The sequence below is a fragment of the Lagenorhynchus albirostris genome, chromosome 5, assembly GCF_949774975.1.
Source record: "Lagenorhynchus albirostris chromosome 5, mLagAlb1.1, whole genome shotgun sequence".
In the NCBI taxonomy this organism is placed as follows: Eukaryota; Metazoa; Chordata; class Mammalia; order Artiodactyla; family Delphinidae; genus Lagenorhynchus; species Lagenorhynchus albirostris.
The window spans coordinates 6,112,566-6,134,494 of record NC_083099.1 but is presented as its reverse complement, the minus strand read 5'-3'; the positions used below and the strand labels follow the sequence as shown (position 1 = coordinate 6,134,494).

At 38.2% G+C, this 21,929-nt stretch overlaps 1 protein-coding gene across 3 annotated transcripts in view; it reads right to left on the bottom strand.

Moving 5' to 3' along the window:
• ZNF385D (zinc finger protein 385D) overlaps window positions 1-21,929 on the bottom strand; it is a 941,851-nt gene that overhangs the window by 127,312 nt on the left and 792,610 nt on the right. For all 3 annotated transcript variants that reach the window (XM_060149107.1, XM_060149108.1, XM_060149109.1), the window contains one exon: window positions 8,281-8,391. In XM_060149107.1, the coding sequence (XP_060005090.1) occupies window positions 8,281-8,391 (111 nt within the window). The remainder of the gene's footprint in view (window positions 1-8,280; window positions 8,392-21,929) is intronic.

Below are 21,929 nucleotides of genomic sequence, written 5' to 3'. Positions count from 1 at the left end.
TCAAAATGTAGAAGTTATTCTTAATGCTCTTAATGAAGCTGCAACTTAGACCATCTTAGAGAATCCCGTTTCTACCTTCGTTTTCTTGTTAAGGTGATAAAAAAAAAAATGTGTCTGGTCTTAAGCTCTTAAGCACTTCATCCATTTATTTATTCAACATTTATTGAGTGATACCTAAGACTTGTAGAGCTTTCCTAACATTAATAGGTTTCTTGTCTCATCTTTGGGGACACGTGGACGATTTTAGTTGATTTAATTGGAATCATACCCTCCCCATCACATTCTTTCCTTTGATGCTTTGCACATGCTTAACCCTCTTCTCAAACTCTGCATTCAATAGGTGGCATTTGATGAAACAGACTCCGCGGAGATTATCTACTGCCCCCCTGCCCCGCCCCCTTCAAAACTTACTACAAGAGCGCTGCCTCTGAGGCGTTCTCAATTTTGAAATATGTTTCTAGGTTCTAGCGATCTATACTACTGGCAATCTAGCAAGGAGTTTAGTACTGATATCAACCTTAACGTCTACATTGTGTGTAGAACTTCAGTGACCAGTTGTCGTAGCTGAAAACTGTCAGCTGATACCAATGCAAGTCTCGGAATTAATTTCCCTTAGGGAAGGTCACGTGATACGTTAAGTAAAAACACTAAGTTGGGACTTAGGAGCCTGGTTTTCAGTCCTCTTATCTGTTTCAACAGCTTAGAGACCTTGAAAAAGTCAACTCAATATTCTGGCCTTTGGTTTTTCCAACTGTACAATCTATAAAATGGACAGAATGATTTCTTATACTTCTCTAAGTCCTAACTTACAACAATTCTCTGAGGGGCTCACAGTATTCCACTGACATACAAGTACCTCTCTGATTATTGGAGGTTATTGCACACATCTACTTGTCATAGCTAAAATCAACTTTCTCTTCCTATACTTTCAAAGTCAAATTTTCCATGTCTAGGAGAATTTGATACAAAAGTGAGTTTTATTAATTTGTTTTTCCTTGTTTATCAAGAAAAGAAGTCCAGAGAAATATGGACCCTTTTATAATGATTTCTCTTTTTTCTCAGTCCCATACCCTTCATTCCATCCACAGATGAAACTCTGGAATATCAAAGGCAATTCAGAGTCCCGAAATGACCCAATATTGAAGTTTTATTTTTAAAAGCCTGCCAAAGAAACACACTGCTTCAATAGATTTCTGTGCTCTTAACGGCTCATTTTCTCCTGAAATCTCGAACAGCCAGATTCAGTATCTCTTGTTTGGTCTTTCTGTTCAAGTTTTGCTTTCTGAGAATTTCTGACAGAGCCTCGGGCTCTATTCAAGAAGTAGAAGCCAGTGAAACTGAGGGATGAAATGGCCCAAACGCACACTCAGAGGACGTGCTCCAGACCCAACTCCTCACACAGGGACGACCTGGCAGCCCAACTCAAGCTCATCAGGTCCCAGATATATCTCCTTTGGCAGGGAAGCTGAATGGCCCTGTCCTAGAACTGTTTTTGAAGAAGAAAAAGCACCCAGTGGGAAAGCCATGATGCTCAGGCCAATGCTCTAAATAGCTCTGTGAGTCCTGGAGACATGGAAGGGACACAGTCTTACGAAAGAGCTGTTTCAAAGCTGCCTGAAAATTTAATTTATAACTGGGTTTCTCTGAAGTTCCTTTGGGACTTAGCAGCAGCAGCAATAGACTTAAAGAGGCTGAGAGTTTTTAATAAATGCAGCTTTGCCAGGGACAAGTGGTTTGGTTCCTGCTGTTTTTAAAAGGTAAAAGGTAAAGATTTACCAGGAGTGGGCACCTCAGATCTTAACACAAAGATACACTAAGATGCACAAAGATGCTTTCAACTTATAGATCCCTATAAGTACTTTTTTTTAAAAAAGAGAGATATTTTCAAACTTCTGTATTTCTTAAGAAGTAATTTAACATTTGAAGAATGAAACAATTGTAACTTCATTTTTAGCCCACAAAGTAAAAGTGACCTTTCTGTTTCATTCACTATAGAATTTATAATCCAATTGTTTACATGTTGTAGTTTATAATCCTTACAACGTGGCTGTAAGGAATGGCTAGTTATTTTAAATGAGATGATTCTGGAACCTGTAAGTTCAATGAAGAGCCCAAGGACACACAGCCAATTAAGAGAAGACAAATGTAGACGACAGGATGTCAAATTCCTGATCGGTTGTTTTTCCTGCCATTGCACTGGGCTTCCCTGATGCTGTTTTCAGGTCTGGGGTTTGATGTGTATCCCCCATGCATATATCTGTATTAATCTTCCTCCTAGGATATGCAATAAAATGCTAAAATCTGAATGAGACAAAAATAATATCTATGAACTTTCCTGGGCGTGTCTCAGACTGAAGACACGGCCAGAAAGAGGCCAGAAATACTTAGAAAAGCGCAACTGAGATTTTCAAAATATAATTTTTAATTTGGGATAAAACGTGCAGTTTGAAAACCATAATAGGATAGTAGATGCAACCATTCTTTTTCCTTTAAGAAACTTAAGCACGGGGGCTTCCCTGGTGGCGCAGTGGTTGAGAGTCCGCCTGCCGATGCAGGGGACACGGGTTCGTGCCCTGGTCCGGGAAGATCCCACATGCCGCGGAGCGGCTGGGTCCCGTGAGCCATGGCCGCTGAGCCTGCGAGTCCGGAGCCTGTGCTCCGCAACGGGAGAGGCCACAACAGTGAGAGGCCCGCGTACCGCAAAAAAAAAAAAAAAAAAAAAAAATGTGTCTTAAGATGTGATGTTAACGAAAGTGTAATTATCTAAGTTTGGTCATTTGGTAGGAAGAAATATTCCTATTAGCATCTTCATCATTATATTGCCACATTTGGTAATGGAAGTTTTGACAGAGATATGAATTAAATTCAGATTTATTGCTTCATTTCACTACATATCTGGTTTCTAAAGTGCAGAACAATAATGATTTCTATTTTATAATACCACTGGAAAATGTAAATATCAATTATATTGGTGATGGTCCCAAGGATTCCCTTTGGAGGGGTCTGAGATCTGTAAGTAATGTTATCTTCTTTCTCTCTTTTTGTTTTTTCATAAATTTACTTATTTTATTTTTTTATTTTTGTCTGTGTTGGGTCTTCGTTGCTGCGCGCGCGCTTTCTCTAGTTGCGGTGAGCCGGGGCTACTCTTCCTTGTGGTGCGCTGGCTCCTCATTGCAGTGGCTTCTCGTTGCGGAGTGCGGGCTCTAGGCGTGTGGGCTTCAGTAGTTGTGGCACGTGGGCTCAGTAGTTGTGCCTCGCGGGCTATAGAGCACAGGCTCAGTAGCTGTGGCGCATGGGCTTAGTTGCTCCGCGGCATGTGGGATCTTCCCAGAAGAGGGCTCGAACCCGTGTCCCCTGCATTGGCAGGTGGATTCTTAACCGCTGCGCCACCAGGGAAGCCCTAATGTTATCTTCTAATGAGGTTGCTTTTCCTCTGGTTCATAACAGTCACCTGAAATAATTAATGCTTGGCCATTCTGAGTGATAAAGGATTTGTTGTTACTGTATTATAGTTCAGTAGTTTGCATTTATCTTTAAATTTTCACCATGTTTATGACTGAACTGTGTGAGTGAACAGGAGTGATGCCGTTTGGGAGGACTTGTCAGTCATTGTGGCGGAGCCTAGCCCGCAGTGAGGGTGACCTCCACAGCAGCTCTGACTGCCCTGGGTTAGTTCCATGGGGGAAGGAGCCCTCAGGCTTTCTCTTTGGGGCAGCTGGACTGGGCAGGAAACACACAGGATGCCATCCATGCCATTGTTGTTGCAGCTGCTGGATCTCTGGATGGACTTTCTGCCCTACCTGGACCAGGTGAAGCAGAAACAGCCTGGAAGTGGACTTCGACCCTGTGTGGCTAGCCTCTGGCTAGGTGGCCTGGTATAAGCCTCCTACACTCTCTCTACACTTCAGTTTCCACTGTGAAATTAGGAAAAGTTTCCTTCCATCTTTAACATATCATGAAATGTTCTTTTGGGGATATTAACCAGAGTGATGATCAGATACCACAATTTTATGATCCCTCAGTTTTGGGGCCTGAGATCTTATTTCTCATTCTATAAACAGTCATTGAGTAATTAATCATTTTCTACCTCAATAATTTTACATATGTGCTGGCCTTGCTGTAAGTTGTCTTTCAAAGGCACACTTACTAACTGGTCCAGGCCAATGGTAATTTATGCTGATCTTAAGATGCTGATAAAATAATTGGACAAATTACAACCTTTCATTCTTTAATTGGAAGCTTTCTGCATAACCTCATGTGTGTTTCATATAAATGTCAAAAAGAATTTTTTTTTTCCCCAAAGAAAAAGCCTGCACCAGGAGAAGGCAATCTGATTTAAAGTGCATACAATATAATGTGCCACTTAGAAAGATATCTGCAGGGCTAAAAATGGAAAAAGTACTGTACAGGAAACGGGTATGGCATACCACCAAACTACAGACTTTATAATACGAAGGGTTAAAAAAATAAATAAAAGCTTAGAGGGAAAGGAAATTGAATTTTCATGATGCAGAGATGAAAAGAACTAGAAGCTATTATTTTCATTGGAAGGGGAAGAAGCTTTGAAATGTAAAAAGGTTCACAAGGCAAAAATACTTTCCTACGTGATAGAGGATTCAACCAAGCATACAAGTGAATTACAGTGTTACTTTTCCAGATTCTAGGTTTAAGAATGGAAATAGCAAGATAAATTCCAGATTTACCTGGAAAGAGCAAACAGACAGTTGTATTGGGATTTAAAGCTTTTTGGGAATACAATGCTCGATATCTATATCTATACATCTATATAAATATATATATACGTATATATACACATACATATGTATGTATACATATAAACACATACATATGTATGTATTTTCTTTTTTTATATATGAATGAATGAATGATAAATCCAATTGATCTTGGCATTCAGTACTAAATAGTTCGTGAAATTAGTATATATAGATATGACCAGTCAATAAATAAACAAATCTTATATTTTCAGCACATTAGTTCCCCTTTATTGACATAATAATGCTACGGAGATATTTAAAGTCTCTAAAGGAGTTTCTACTCCTGTATTTCAATTTTGCAATAATTATATTTTGTTTGTAAATCACAGTTAATATGTTGCTATGTCATTTATAAACTCAATAACATTGGGTCTTCCTATTAAAAAAACCCTGCAATTTAAAAAACTTGCACTGCATAGTGAATTTATATTCAAGGTTCAAGGAAAGGAAAAGGGCATTGAATTCATGTGTCCAGTTTATACAGACCGAAGATTTGGACTGGGGTAATTATCTGATAAATTCAGGTGGTCATGAAATTCAGTTCAAATGTAAGTCAGACATCCACGTGAGTACCTATGGTAGGCAGGATAATGATGTTTAAGTCCTAATCCCTGGAATCGATGGATATGTTACATTACGTGGCGTGACAAAGGAGATTAAATTAGCAGATGAAAGTAGGTTGCTGAACAGCTAAATTTAAAATAGAAAAGTTATGCTGGATTATCCAGGTGGGTCCATGGTGATCACAAAGGTCCTTCAATGTGGAAGAGGGAGGCAAAAGAGAGAGAGAGTAATTCCACATGCAAAGAACTCAACTGGCCTCGTTGCCTTGAGGATGGGAGGGGGTCGCGAGCCAAGAGGGCAGCTTCTAGAAGCTAGAAAAGAAAGGCAAGGGGAGTTCCCTGGTGGTCCAGTGGTTAAGACTCCACACTGCCAATGCAGGGGGCCCGGGTTTGACCCCTGGTCAGGGAACTAAGATCTCGCATGCCGCAACTAAAGATCCCGCGTGCCGCAACTAAGACACAGCACAGCCAAATAAATAAAAAATATTAAAAAATAAAAAAGAAAGGCAAGGAACTGAAATCTCCCCCACAGCCCCTGAAGGAACATCACTCTGCTAACACCTTGCTTTCAGCCATGTAAGACCCATTTCTGACTTCTCACCTCCAGAACTATAAACTAATAGAGCTGTGTTGTCTTAAACCACCAAATTTGTGGTAATCTGTTACAGCAACAATAAAAGGTTAACACAGTAACCATCTAATGAGTGGTCAAGTCTGCAATTGTTTAATTATGACCGAGAATGATTCTTGTCCATTCTCCAAATACCTTGGCCATTTTCCTTTTAAAGAAACCTGAGAACAAAGTTATAAGAATGAGAAGCAATTTCCCTAATAAATACATATTGATTCCTATATCACTTTGAAAATTAATTAGCAAATGAATACAAATACATTTTTAATCTCTTACTAAGAAATAAAATAAGATTACATTTTAGAAAAGAAATATGCAAATCTTTATTTTACATTATGTTCTTTATGTTAATAATCATATATGGAAACATAGTGTGTTTCCTAAAGCATACCTGACAGTATTTCTAAAGTTTTAAATATGACTTTGATATCCATCTACAGGATTAGTAGAATCACCTGCCAAAAAAAAAAGACCAATTGTGTCTTGAAGTGGTGAGTTACCCGTCACTGGGGATAATCAACGCAAAGACCTAGTCTAGATATAGCAAATGGTTTTCTTACATTTAGTGGGAGAGTGGGTTCAACGAGCTTGAAGTCTCTTTCTGGCTTCCAGTTTACAAGAAGTTTTCTTAATATAGAGAAAAACATTAGCAGTGAAATTGTTGGCAGAAGGGTTGATATTTGAAACAGCCCCTATTAGACGTAAGGAGCGGGAAACAGGGCTCCTCAGAGACTTTTGCAACATTATCTGATCAATACCAAAGTGAAATATCAATATGATTTAAGAAGAAAAGGAATAAAGAAGGACACACTTAACAATTATGGAACTATATGATTGTTTGCTGAGTATTTAAAAATGATCAAAATTGCAACTGTTGAGTTCAGAACTCTTATTTGCAAGTCAGGAAAACTGTTTTGTTTTTTTTTTTACACCAGCTGGAAGAGGTTATTATATAACATTCATCACTTGAAATATTTTTTAATAAATTAAACTATAGTAATTTTCTTAAAATTCAAATCGAATCAAGGTGCTCAGTATTCAAAAACAAACAACAAAACAAAACAAAAAGACAACACTTCAAATAAAATGCTGTATGTTTAGTGTGTTTTTTTTACAGCAGCAAATGCCATTCAAGTGCTATGCAGGCAATCTATTCCTCTTTTTAAGCCAACAGAAGGAATGCTATAAAATTACCTGATGATTATACTAGTAGGTATGAGTTCATAAGACAGTAGCAATCCTTATACAAATGAAAGGCTCTCATGGAAGGAAAAAGCCACTTTATTTATGCCACATCTATTTCCTGTGCCTGATTATCTCATATGAAACGCTTATCATCAGATCAGCTAAGGGACACACTTGCCTAGGGTGATTAAATACTGGAAGGCCTAACATTCTCCAGAATCCAGAGCTGTTTGGTTATCTCCATACAGCATATCCGTTTAGGGCAATAACATGGCACCCTGGAAAGGCCACTTTGATAGATGGGGTCCTCTGTTTACCAAGAGTGTCAACAAGATGTTCAATTTTTATTCCTTCCAAACCAACGTCACTTTTCTTTTCTGTATCTCAGGACCGACTACATTCCAAAGTAGGATGGGGACAGGCGGCAGTTTTCTTCATATTGACCACAAGCAAAATTAGCTTCTGTGATGAACCCAGAGTCCACACTGTCCCTTAGAAAAGGTATAAAAGATGAGGATCCCTCTCTGTGAATAACTTGCAAAGTGTCAGGTCTACACTGTCTTGCTCCTGTCATGTTCTCCACTTAACTTTTACTCATTAGGGGCTGGGGGCCTTTGAGGTCTTCAGAACCCCCTGTTAAAATGCTTATACTTCTAGGTCAGTGACTGGACGTCTGTAACACAAATACAATTAAAGACACCAGAGATCTGCAATTAGGGACCGTCAGGGCAGGCGAAGAGAATATACAAAGCCAAAACCTTGGCTTTGAAATATAATCTGGGACCTACCTTATTTCAGAGGTGTGATTTACTGAAAGCCTAGTTAGTCCTAAATTGTTACCATTCCCCAAAGGCAAAGTGTGTTACCTAAATTTAGCATTCCCAAGAGACTAAAAAATACCATTAAAGTGCAAGTATACCAGTTTGTTTAGGTGTGATTTTTTTTTATAGAAAACAACCAAACATAATATAATAAAGTCCAAACTTAAAACACATAAGGAGTTAAAATGTTACCTTTGCATTTTGACATGCTCAGTTATTGGAGAAAAATGTTTAAGAAATCTCTTCTGCAAGATTAGAACAGCAGAATACATTTTTTTCCAGTGAATACTAAGTGATAAACTTACATCAGAATTAAATCTCAGCTGGCAAATGTTGCATGATATGATTTGCTTTCTTCGATGAGGGAGAGGGACCCCGAAAGTATGATTTATTACAGCTTTCTGAATCGGGTCCATCTGTAATGAGAAAAAAAATACAACAAATAGAAATAAAGCTTGTCCGTTCCATTGGAATGTTGCCTATTTCATTAAAGAACCAATCTGTACAGCTTCAATCTACGGCTTACATTATAAAGAACATTTTTATTCTAAGAAATGGCATTTCTACTTTCTTGAAAAATAGACAACGAGCCCGCAGCGCAGTACGATAAGGAAATGATAAATGTACCCATTAGAGTCTGCATGCTAAACCGTTCTTCTCGTTTAGGATCAACAATTGCCTCAGTTTGATAATCCTCAAATATAATTAAAGGTTTATCCAAACTCAAGTTTATTGTGAATGCCAGAAACCTTACACAGAAGTTAGTCTATGCCATTGCCCCCAACGGACTTCAAAATAGACTTAGTCAGATGAGCAGCTATGAAAATAACTTAAGCCCCATTATGGATAATTAACCTTATGCTATGTTTGGTATCTTTCTGCCTTAAGAGTGTGGTATAGATTTCCCCTGCTATCTGAAAGTAGAAGCCACTACCTTAGGGCACATCTTGCTAACGGCTGCACAATGTGAACCTAGATAAAGCACAGATGCACACAGACACAGTTCAAAGCCATGGCGGCTGGATGCTGAGTGTAGTTGCCTGGGGAGGGGATGGAGCTTAGAGATGCCAGCCTTGCTGGTCAGGGTTCATGCTGCCTCTGTAAGAGCTGCTGCAAAACAAAGGCTGAACATCACTTTCGCTGTTTGCCTTTTTGTGTAAAAATGAAAAACCTCTTTGGATTTCCTTTGGTTAGCAGAAACAGGTACTAATACAAATCTTTGGTCAAAGCGAGGTGACAGAAAGAGAATTTTGGAAAAGCAAGGGTTACCTGTACACAAATCCTGCTTTCTAAGTATTCAGACATGGAGCTATGGATTCTTTCAACAATCATTTACTGATCACCTAATACATAATGCTATTCTATGGACTTACTGCTTGAGGTTCAGAGAGTTTGGGCCAGATGTCAGTTACTTCTCTTCATCCCATTCCCAGGACAGGACAAGGGACACCCAAAACATAATGTCAGCAACCTAGCTCTGATAAAATTTCATGTCTCCTCACCAAGCTTTGTCCCAGGGTCCACATCAGTGATTCCCAACTGTTAGAGTCAGATACAAATTTTGATCTGCTTCTTAATACTTGTGCTACCTCTTTGCTCATCTGCATCTATCTCTTAAGGTTGTGATGAAGTTTACACATAATGATTCTTGAAATTACTGAGCACAGTACAGTGCCGGGCACATTAAGAAGTCAATAAGTGGTGCTGGGAAAACTGGACAGCTACATGTAAAAGAATGAAATTAGAACACTCCCTAACACCATACACAAAAATAAACTCAAAATGGATTAAAGACCTAAATGTAAGTCCAGACACTATAAAACTCTTAGAGGAAAACATAGGCAGAACACTCTATGACATAAATCACAGCAAGATCCTTTTAGACCCACCTCCTAGAGTAATGGAAATAAAAACAAAAATAAACAAGTGGGACCTAATTAAACTTAAAAGCTTTTGCACAGCAAAGGAAACCATAAACAAGGATAAAAGACAACCCTTAGAATGGGAGAAAATATTTTCAAACGAAGCAACTGATAAAAGATTAATCTCCAAAATATACAAACAGCTCATGCGGCTCAATATCAAAAAAACAAACAACCCAATCCAAAAATGGGCAGAAGACCTAAATAGACATTCCTCCAAAGATATACAGATGGCCAACAAACACATGAAAAGATGCTCAACATCACTAATTATTGGAGAAATGCCAATCAAAACTACAGTGAGGTATCACTTCACACCAGTCAGCATGGCCATCATCAAAAAATCTACGAACACTAAATGCTGGAGAGGGTGTGGAGAACAGGGAACCCGCATACACTGTTCATGTGAATGTAAATTGATACAGCCACTATGGAGAACAGTATGCAGGTTCCTTAGAAAACCAAAAATAGAACTACCATATGACCCAGCAATCCCACTACTGGGCATATACCCAGAGTAAATGATAATTCAAAAAGACACATGCAGCCCAATGTTCATTGCAGCACTATTTACAATAGCTAGAACATGGAAACAACCTAAATGTCCATCAACAGAGGAATGGATAAAGATGTGGTGTATATATACAATGGAATACTACTCAGCCATGAAAAGTAACAAAATCGGGTCATTTGTTGAGACGTGGATGGACCTAGAGATGGTCATACAGAGTGAAGTTAAGTCAGAAAGAGAAAAACAAATACCGTATATTAACACATATATGTGGACTCTCAAATGGTATAGATGATCTTATTTGCAAAGCAGAAGTAGAGACACAGAGGTAGAGAACAAATGTATGGATACCAAGGGGGAAGAGGGGATGGTAGGAATTGGGAGATTGGGATTGACATATATACACTATTGATGCTATGTATAAAATAGACAGCTAATGAGAACAGACTGTATCACACAAGAACTCTACTCAATGCTTTGTGGTGACCTAAAGGGGAAGGAAATCCAAAAAAGAGGGGATATATGTATACATATAGCTGATTCACTTTGCCGTAGAGTAGAAGCTAACACAACATTGTAAAGCAACTATACTCCAATAAAAATTAATTTAAAGAAAGAGTCAAGGGGCTTCCCTGGTGGCACAGTGGCTAAGAATCTGCCTGCCAATGCAGGGGACACAGGTTTGAGCCCAGGTCCGGGAGGATCCCTCATGCCGTGGAGCAACTGGGCCCGTGCGCCACGACTACTGAGCCTGCGCTCTGGAGCCCGTGAGCCACAACTACTGAGCCCGCGCGCCTAGAGCCTGTGCTCTGCAACAAGAGAAGCCAGCGCAATGAGAAGCCTGCACACCGCAAGGAAGAGTAGCCCCCACTCGCCGCAACTAGAGAAAGCCCGCGCGTAGCAACGAAGACCCAATGCAGCCCAAAAATTAATTAATTAATTAAACCTAATAAATAAATAAATAAATAAATAAAAATGAGTCAATAAATGTTGTCTATTACATTTTCCCTTTTGCACATCCCACGTGATGATCAAGGTTAACAGGTGCCTCACACTCCTGTGGTCTTTGTTGGCACACCTTCCATTTCTCACATGGCCAAAAAACATTTCAAAATCATCCCAATGTTGTACATACAGCCATCGTTTTTGTTGAATGCTTGTAGACTTTGGAACTCTTAACTCTCATCAGATACAAACTTCTTATGAGAGTCTTCCCAATGGGTTGAGCTAGCTCAGAAAAGATTTGACATACACACAAATGCTAAGAACGTGTCTGTGAAACGATGCTCTAATATTCAGCTTCTGGGATACATAATAGTTCAGTAATTAGCCTAAACCAGTCATTGATACATTCCACCTCCTTTTGTGTATTTCAAATCATCAGAACCAGCTAACTCATAAGCCCTCTTCACTGGTTAGGAGCAAGGTTCTGTCTACATTCACGACTCCTAAAAGGTTGTCTAGACACCTTAGTGCACTGTTCTAAGTAATAACAGCAACAACATCAACAAGAGAATTAATAGCACTCAGCATTTATTAAGTGCCTCCATGTGCTAAGTACTGGGCTGGGTGGTTTATATATTAAACAGTTACGATCAGGAAGAACTCATGGGTTCTCATTTTTATCTTCCATCATCACTTTAAATTTTTTCTCATGTTAATCCCAGATTCTGGATGAAGCTCAACGGCCCCATGATTTTTCTGGTCACTTCCAGGAATTAACACATTCCAGGATCCCCTCCCTCCCCCTCCAATTCTACCATATTTTCTTTTTAACCAGTTTTATTTAAGTGTAATGGATGTACAATAAAATTCACCAATCTTAAGTGTACGATTTGATGAGATTTGACAAATAGATACAGCCTTAATAATTATCATATAGAATATTTCCATTACCCAGAAAGTTCCATCCTGCCCTCTGTGGTCCATTCCTACCTCCACCCAGCCTCTGCAAGCACTGGTCTGCTTTCTGTCACGATATTTTTCCATCTTCTCAAAGTTCATATACATGGAATTGTACAGTATGTGCTCTTTTGTGTCTGGCGTCTTTCATTCAGTATGATGCTTTTAAGATTCATCCATGTTGTTGTATCTATCAGCAGGTAATTCCTTTTTATTGCCAAGTAGTATTCCTTCATACGGATATACGCCAATGTGTTTATCCATTTGTTAGTTGATGGATATTTGAATTGTTTCCAGTAAATTCTATAACTTTTTCAAATCTTAATACATAATCTAAGCGCATTCCTAAATTCAGTTCAGCATCTTAATCCAAGCATTAAAAATTAACATAAAATTACAGTTTCTTGATCTTAGCTTGAACCTGCTCTAGAGGAATAATGTGAAAGGTCAAAGGGCATGGTACAGAATTCTTCTCTATATACACTACCAAGTCCCCCACCCCAGGTAAGTCAAACTTCCATCAACCTCACCTCACCCCTCTTTCCTCAGAACCAAAATGGACAATGCATAGAACTTGAGAAACCCATTGACCACACAGATGAGTGAATCTGGGAGGCTTTGAGAGCCCACTTTCTGCTGCCCAGGATCACTCTTATACGACTCTAAAAATGCCATCACAATGCTTCTGTGACAGCACAGAGAACACCGGGGCATAACTTCGCTTTCAGCCAACAGCCAGAGAAAAATTAAAAGCTGAAAGAGGTACTGATGTAGAGGTAGCTGTCTCATCATGTTCTGTTGTATCTGTTCTGTCTGCACAAACGGGGTCCATTTCTATTAGGGATCAGGTGAATTATGCCTATATTTCATTTAGGAACACTGAAGCCCCCTTATAATGACACTTTGAAATAAAAATGGATTACAGATTTATACTAAGGGCTCTCTGAAAATACACACTGTTGAGTTTTTATCATATTTTGCAAGTAACATATTATTTTGTCTTTCATTAACACTGGACACTTGCAGTGACCACATTCGATCCGGAAAAGAGTAGGAGGTATTTTGGAAGTAGACACTTCATACAAATGTGTCATATTCTCTAGATTTAATTCTTTTTTTTGAATTGAATGTTGTTCTGATCACTGTTGCTATAAAATCAAATTTCCAAATGCTAGGTAATATATTCTAATTCAGAGACCATTTTATTTCCCAGTATACTTTTAAAAAAGCACAATCGAATTATATTTTAATGATGGCTTCTACAAACATAGTTATACCACCAAAAGTAATTATATTTTATTATTTTAGAAACCTAGTACAACAGAATGACAAAAGTTTAATGCCTTTATTAATGAAAGTAAGTCATAATCACCTCTGTAATATATATATCTATAAATATATGTAAAACCACTTACAACAAGGAATTATAAAAGGGCAAAATCTAAATAATAACCAGTTCTGTTGTTAAATAGTTAATTAAATGATACGACATAGTATATAACTAAAAGTAGCATCTACTGTCACTCAGGGGAAACACACACAGCCACTTGGATCATTTTGTCCAAACACACCATTATTTACCATTATAATCAAACATTTTGTTCAAAAACAAAGTCATGTATGTTGGTTTTCTCCCCGTGAACCAACAGGTCTGATCTGTTAAAATAATCACACCTTATTGTGTGTATGCATATCATCATTAGGAATTTGTCTACAGAACCAGTGTAAAGAAATGCCAATGTGTGTAGAAAAGAGAAAAGGGATTCTTGGATCAAATAAGTTGTAGGAAATCTAGGTACCACAGCCTGGACATTCACAGTGCACATCAAATATTAAATGCGCTGAGATGTCTCACAATAAAAATATCTGCTTTAAATAATTTCTAAAATAATATAACCAAAGCTTTTGTTGTTTTCTTTGTTTTTAAATTTAGCATCTTTGTTCAATGCAGAGTTTAAAAAATAGTCATCTGGTAAAATAAAATCGTTATACGAATACGAATAAGATGTAATGCCTTCGTACAAAACGAAAGTCACTAAACTAAACGTGCAATACACAGAAATCAGAGCCAGACATTTCACTGAATCCATGCAGCTCTGAATTAAAAACAAAAAGAAATGGTAGAAGCTACATGGCATTTTAAGACACTTATTTAATTTCTAAAGTGGGAAATTTTGAAAGCTAAAATTTTCTAACTACATTATCCACCCCTCCCCAAACCAACAAACAAAAGTGAAGAATGATACACTAGCTATTGATAAGCTTTCCCAAACCACAGAGTAAAATTCAATTTCAAACTCAGTCTATGGCCTTATTTAAAGCCAAATGAATAAGTTTTCCTTCATTTCAAGTTTAAGGGTCTTTGCATTTCTCTCCCAGGCCTAGCTTTTCCCTCATCTCCCCTCAGGGATTTCTGTTAAATTGATTTGTAAATGAGTAACCAGTGCCACAGTTCTTCCCAGGGAAGTCAGCCACAGTTCTTTCCCTATATTCCCTTTCTTAGGATGCTGCTGTGTTTTCAGAGAGGACGAGGCTTAACCCTGAGTTTACATTTCCTGCTCCAAGAGACCTCTCCTCTTTCTGTTCCCATTAGTACTGTGGCTTTCAAATCAAAGAATAAGAACTTAAATGCCAGGAAGTTAGAAGTCCAGAAATATAAAGGTTGTCTCTTCGGGCTGGTATTTAGATCTAGGGAACAATGTCCAGTAACAATAATGCTAAAGGTTACCTTAAGGGCATTTACTGTGCTTGCAAGTATTATTTCTATCCTAACAACTTTCTGAGGAGGTCTCACTCCCCCTTTGCCTATCGCAGAACAGTAAGTGGCAGAGTCAACTAATACCCACAGCTTCCCACTCGGCACCCACCCCTACCTCCATCCAGTACCACGATAAAGCTCTGTGATATCCACTGTCGTGGATGTCTGTGACCATGAAATAACAAGTGACACTGAGTAATTTATTCCATCAACTATGAACTAGTAAAACTGGTGTTTATATGACATAACCACACCTTAGAAAACACGAATTTAAAAATTCCAATAATTGCACTCCAACAAATTTGTCCGTTTGAAAAAAATTGCAACTTTTGTCCTTTTAAAAAAAACTTTTAAAAATGGGCATATAACTTACATACCAAAAAAGTGCATACATCTGAAGTGTATTAGTTGATTTTTTAAAACATGTGCATACTCCCATGGTATCACCATCCCCACTAAGATACAGAACATTTTCAGCATTTCTCTTCTACGAGATTCGGGTTGGAAGGGAGTTTAACAAGAATACCAATCACTCAAGACCAAGACGCAGCTCTGAGTGGAGCTCGGGGGATGTGGAACAGAAGGTACACGTGAAGTTTCATGGTTTCTTGGATTTTGTCGAGTAGCAAAGGACATGCATGAGTGCTTTCAACAAAGGAATTCATTCAACTAGACGTAGGTTTTTCCCATCAATCTCATTAATCAAGCCCAAATTTGCTAATTTGATACATTTAAGTAGGAAATACAACATGACTAAGTCACATAAGTACATTAAGGGCACAGCCGGTTTTTCAATGCACCAAGCTTTCCTTTACCTTCAAGTCTTTTGCACATTCCTCCTCCTCTGCCTTGAAAACTCTTTCCCCATGCTTTCTGGTTCATCTTTCCCTGGCTAATGGCTACCTACTTTTCAGGACTCCAATCAGAACTCATCTCTTCTTCTAGAATTCTTAGCTGACCTCCTTCAAATGGGTTAGGTCCTCCAACTCACCCTGCAGGACACTCCATCACACCATCTGAAGATCTCTCATCTCTTTTGTTTCACCCAAAAGAGGGAAGAGTCAAGGCAGGGCTGAGTCCTTTTGTTGTTTGTACCCAGGAATCAGCAGAGTGTCTCCCACTTGGGCCAGGTCTCAACACATGACTGTTGAGTTGCTAAATAAATTGAATATTATTAAAGCCCAATAACAAAACTTAACATCAGTCTTGGAATGGTGTTAACAATAGCAGTGAGAAAACCTGGATTCACAAGGGAACCTTAGGCATCAGGGGTGAAGAGAGGTTATTAGAAGCAAAAGCATGTGGATAAATGACTCCATGATACAATCGGAATATAGAAGCTCGGAGTAGAATCTACAACTGGAAGCCACCAAGCAGAATTTACGTGTATTCATCTATGAATTCATTTATAGACATAGTGTCATCTAAGTAATGAGGCAATGGTTGATTGGTTCTCTTTATACTTTAGTGCCAATATCAGACCATTTTTCCACCAGGCCTCTTCCTAGACAAAGGCTAACAGACATACTGTTCTGATCAGTTCAAGAGAAGCTGATTTTGCTCAGGAAACCAATGCTTGAACTTAAATGAGCAAAGCCATTCAGATGCTCTCCAAGTACCCAGGACATGTCTAAATGGAAGAGACATTTCACTGTCAGTAGCTTTCTGCCATGGCTATTTTCCCTAATGTTCTATGAGAAGGCTAATAAAGTGAAACACAGTTCAAAGTAAAGAATAGATGATCTTAGGGGGATCTTAAGACATTATTTTTCTTAGAATCATTTATGTGCTCCAGCAAATTGGATTTAACCAATGTGTTGTGGTGCTGTCATGGAATGCCCACAGATAGCTGCACTCAAGGTATTTTTTTTCTTTTTTTGTCATTAAAAAAATTTTTTTTATTGAAATATTTTTGATTTACAATGTTGTGTTACTTTCAGGTGTACAGCAAAGTGATTCAGTTATACATATATATACCTATTCTTTTTCATATTCTTTTTCATTATAGGTCACTACAAAATATTGAATGTAATTACCTGTGCTATGTGGTAGGTCCTTGTTGTTTATCTATTTTAGATATAGTAGTGTGTATCTCCTAGTTTATCCCTCCACCCTCACTTCCCCTTTGGTAACTGTAAATTTGTTTTCTATGTCCGTGGGTCTATTTCTGTTTTGTAAATAAGTTCATTTGTATCATTTATTTTAAATTCATTAATGTACAGTTTTCCTCTATACCTAATGCTGAGCGTGGACCTACCTAGAAAAGCTAACCATGACAGGAAACCAGATATATATACATATATGCCATATATATATATATATATATACACACACATATATATATATATTCTTTTTCAGATTCTTTTCCCTTATAGATTATTGCAAGATATTGAGTATAGTTCCTTGATTTTTAAGTGGATATGTGGAATCGTTACCGACACAATGTCTCAGTCATGGAAGTTTAATCCTGGCTCACCTTTAGACATCATCTATTTGTGGTATTTTCAGTGAGTAGGCACTATGTTTCACCCATCTTCTCACCTCCTGTGGTTCTCATTCCTTTTCCTGGAACCCAGTGGGTACTCAATATATATTGAAATTTTACTGAAATATCTCACTTTATCAATGAGAAAAGCTATACCAGGAGAGGGGAAAAGGTCAGAGGGAAAAAAGGAAGGAAAGAAAGTGATTTCATTCTATGTATGGGCTCCCTTTTTCTGCAATGAGATTTTTTTTCTCTGGCCAAAAGAATATTAAGTTTCTTTAAGAGGGATGACTGTTGCCTGATCACACTAACACCACTCTGTAGAGAAGATACCAGTGCTTAATTTGGACACTTTAGAAACCTTGTTATCAGCATTACAGGTATGAAATTTGACTCAAATGCTTTGATCAGAATCCCATTTCTGGTGGACTTAAATGGCAAAACCTCTTTGGAAGACAATGAATGCCTATGGGGCCTGCCTGAGCCAGGAGACAGGTTACCCAATGGTTGGTCAGCCTTGGTCTCCGAATAATGTCTAGGTAATTAAATCCAACAACTTCAGAGCTGGGATTCCATTTACAGAAAATGCCCCAGAAAGCATGGCGTTGTAGACTGAGCTGGAGGATAAATTCCAGAAATCCATTCTATTACCAGCTGTACCAGAAGTCCACAAACACATCTGGTTCCTCAGCAGGTCACCGAAATGTGAGCCAGGTGTTGAAACCTGCTGTATTCTGAGGTGAAAAGAAAGGTGAGGACAAAATACTTTTGTACATAAATCACTGATGGCTGAACTGAAAGGATTTCCTCTTAATCTAAAATTATGTCCTTTCTATTTTTTTGTGTTAAATTCCTTTCTTTTTCAAAATCATGGTGCTACTAGATAGATGGATAGATGGATGGAAGGATGGATGGATGAAAAGATGGTTGGACGGATGGATAGATGGATGGATGGCTGGATGGACAGATGGTTGGACGGATGGATAGATGGATGGCTGGATGGATGGACAGATGGTTGGATGGATTATGCTCTAGCTTGAAATGATAACAAGGTGAAAGGACTATGTTGACCGGACTTTTAATACCCCCTTTTTAAGATGTGAACCATGTATAAGTTTCCTAGGGCTACTAACCAACTTGGTGGCTTAAAGCAACAGAAATTTATTATCTCATAGTCTTGGAGGCTAGAAGTTCGAAATCAAGATGTTTGCAAACCATACTTAACTTCCTCTGAAATCTGTAAGGAGAATTCTTCCTGCCTATCCCTAGCTTCTGGTATTTTTGCCAGCAATCTTTAGCAACCCTTAGCTTATAGACACATCTTTCTAATCCTCCATCTTCACGTCGCAAGCTTCCTGTGTGTGTCTATCTCTGTGTCCAAATTTCCACTTCTTATAAGGATACCAGTCATATGGGATTAGGGACCATTCTACTGAACTCATTTTAAGTTGATTATCTCTGTAAAGCGACCATTTCCAAGTAAGGTCACATTCTGATGTATTGGGGGTTAGGACTAGAACATACCTTTTTTGGGGGGACACGATTCAACCCATAAGAAATGGAATGGGGAATATAGAAATCTACAAACCACTGTGAAATTTTACTCAGGCACTAATTCTAGGACTTCTTGATTAAAGGAAAAATCAAAATCAGTTTTCTTGTTTTAGTGCCTAAAAGGGAAAGTTTAAACTAGCAATGGATCACTGAGACCATTCCTTGCCTGCCTTCTCTCTGACGTGATCAACTTTAGCCTCAAAGAGTCTTGTCATCCCCAAGAGTCTGGGAAGAAGAAATATGTTTAAGAAATTGAAATATACATAGAGATGAGGCTCATGAAATTGAAAGAAGCAGATCTTTACTAGTGAGCCCTCAAATGAATTTTGATGAGGTACTTTTGAAATGTCACAAAGTGAAAAGTTATAATCTATAGAAAAATTAAACAATGGCACATTGGTATGAGCTATGTGAGCAATTATCCTGATTTTAATTGTTTGGTTAAATTAGAAAAAAACATAAATTTGGGGGTACATGTTTCTCATTGTGCCTTTTTTTCTTAATCCTTTGCTTGTTTGTCTCTGTTTCATCAACCTTTAATGCCTTTGAGAACGTATAATGATGTGTGGGATGGTTCTTTTTAAACAAATTCCATCTCAATGGGTAATTAATATGATCTCTTCTAGCATGAAAATCCCAAGTGAACACATACATATGGAATTAGGCACATAAGAACATCCTTACTTGTCTTTACATTTTGTTCAAAAATGCAAATACACATATATGTCTGTGCAGATGTCTGTGTGTGTATACACATGCATGCATATTATTTATGTACCAATTTATGTACCAGTATTTATCCACCAATTCCCTACATAAAATCTCTCACTCTTTTGAATTTGGCAGGATTCAATTTCTTTCGTTCTGTGTTTGGGCTAGACTTGATAGTTTCTTGAATTATTTGACTTCTCCTTGCACTGAAGTATTCATTTGCTAACTTACACACACATTTCCCCCACCTCCCCATAGGTGTCCCAGATGCCTATTTTTCTTAGCCATCAACTGGGAATGCAAGGCTTGAAGGGCATTTTACGTTGGCAAACACTGCCTTCCACGAACCAGCCCGGGCCCACGTGTCTGGATTCATTTCCATTCCTCCTTGCCTCCTTGTATTTCCTCCAGTATTACAGATTTGCTGGCAACTTCGTGTATAACCTGGTATGGTTTACTGTCTCCTTCTCTTTTGTAAGGTTCTTTCCTTTATCCAATCTTTATTACTTATTACATGTGTAATTCCTGCCTATCCCTCCTAATGTTCTTTTTCCAAGAGTAATCCCTGGGGTCTCTTGGTAGGTGGGGCTAAATACCCCTCCCCCCAGTCTTCACAACACCCTGTACATTCCAATGTCATGTCATATACTCTCCACCACCCAGATATTCTGCTTACAGCTCTCCCTTCCCGAAACTGCAAAAGATATAGTCAGTTTTATTCATCTTTGAAAAACAAGTGCCTGAACACAGAAAATGCTCAGGAAAGGTTTATTGTCGAAGAAAGTCATTAGCTATGTGAAAGCAGGCACCCCAGCTGCTGTCAATCATTTTAAGGAGAAAAAGGTGGCCCAAGATATAATTCTTGGTTGAAGCATGCAGTTCAATTTCATAGAAAATTTGCATTGTCATCTAAGGCCAACTGTGTGTGGAGGTCTTGATGGAAATATTCAAAATAAACTGCAGGTTTAAAAATAAATAATAATCTCTCTTAAAATGCATGCCATGTGTTTAAAGCAATCATTCTCAACCTCAGCTGTACACCAGGAATCATTTGGGAGCTTGTTAAGGGTATAGATTGAGAGCCCCAACCCAAGGCAAATTAGTTCAAAGTTTAAAAGGCTCCATGGGGGATGACTAAGAAGTATTGGTCAAAACCTTGGTAACAGACTCAACTTCCTGTGATTAAAATGTTTTCCCTAGAGGTTTCCAGGAAACCAATGTCTTCTTTGCCACCAATAAATAACTTGTAGCTAAAGAATTCTATAAAAGATATGGTAATATCCTTGTTTAAAGAAATGAAAACTGAAGAATAGCCAAGATAAATGATTTGCAGCTCCAAGATTTAAACCCAGGTTTATTAAGAACCAGTGTTCTTCCTACATATCATACTGACTCTCAAACATGTGTAGGAGCTCAACAAACTTCTGAAATCAACTTAAAAACTGTGTCTGAATTTGGGGTTCTTGGGAATTGGCAACACATGGGCAGAAACACATACACATTAAAAAAAAAAAGAACTGATGAAGAAAACTAAACCAGAACAACTTGAAATAAACAAGGGATATTTTAAAGTACTTCTAACCATTGACTTCCTTGTTAATAAATGACACTGTAGGTTATTTTTAATCTCCAGAGTGTTGTTAAACTGTTTCACTTCTCTCTACATCTCTCTGGACTCTGCCTGTTTTTCACTTCCTGACCTTTTTAAGGACCTAAAGGAACCACTGTAAAGTTGAACTGTAGTTAAAAGCTTGAATCAGATACAGTGATAGACAAGTGGTCAGCAAAGATGTTCTCAACTGTGAAGGTCAAGGAAGAATGAAGCTGAGGCTATCATGTCCTTCCAGAAATCCTTCAGATCAAATCTGTCTGAAAAGTGAAGGTAACCCAGTACCTAAGGACTTCTTTTGACCATAAAGGCATAGTTGCATTTGGTTGTAATTTAAACACTTCTGGTGTCTATCATACAGAAACATTTGTATAAATTTTTGAAAAACCATAAATACAATGTTGCTGGCTGATTGGTGGCTTAACTGCATAAACTGTAAAAAGTAAAATATAAACTGTAACCACTTAAACCTCTCTTCCCATAGCCTGAAGCAGGTTGCAAA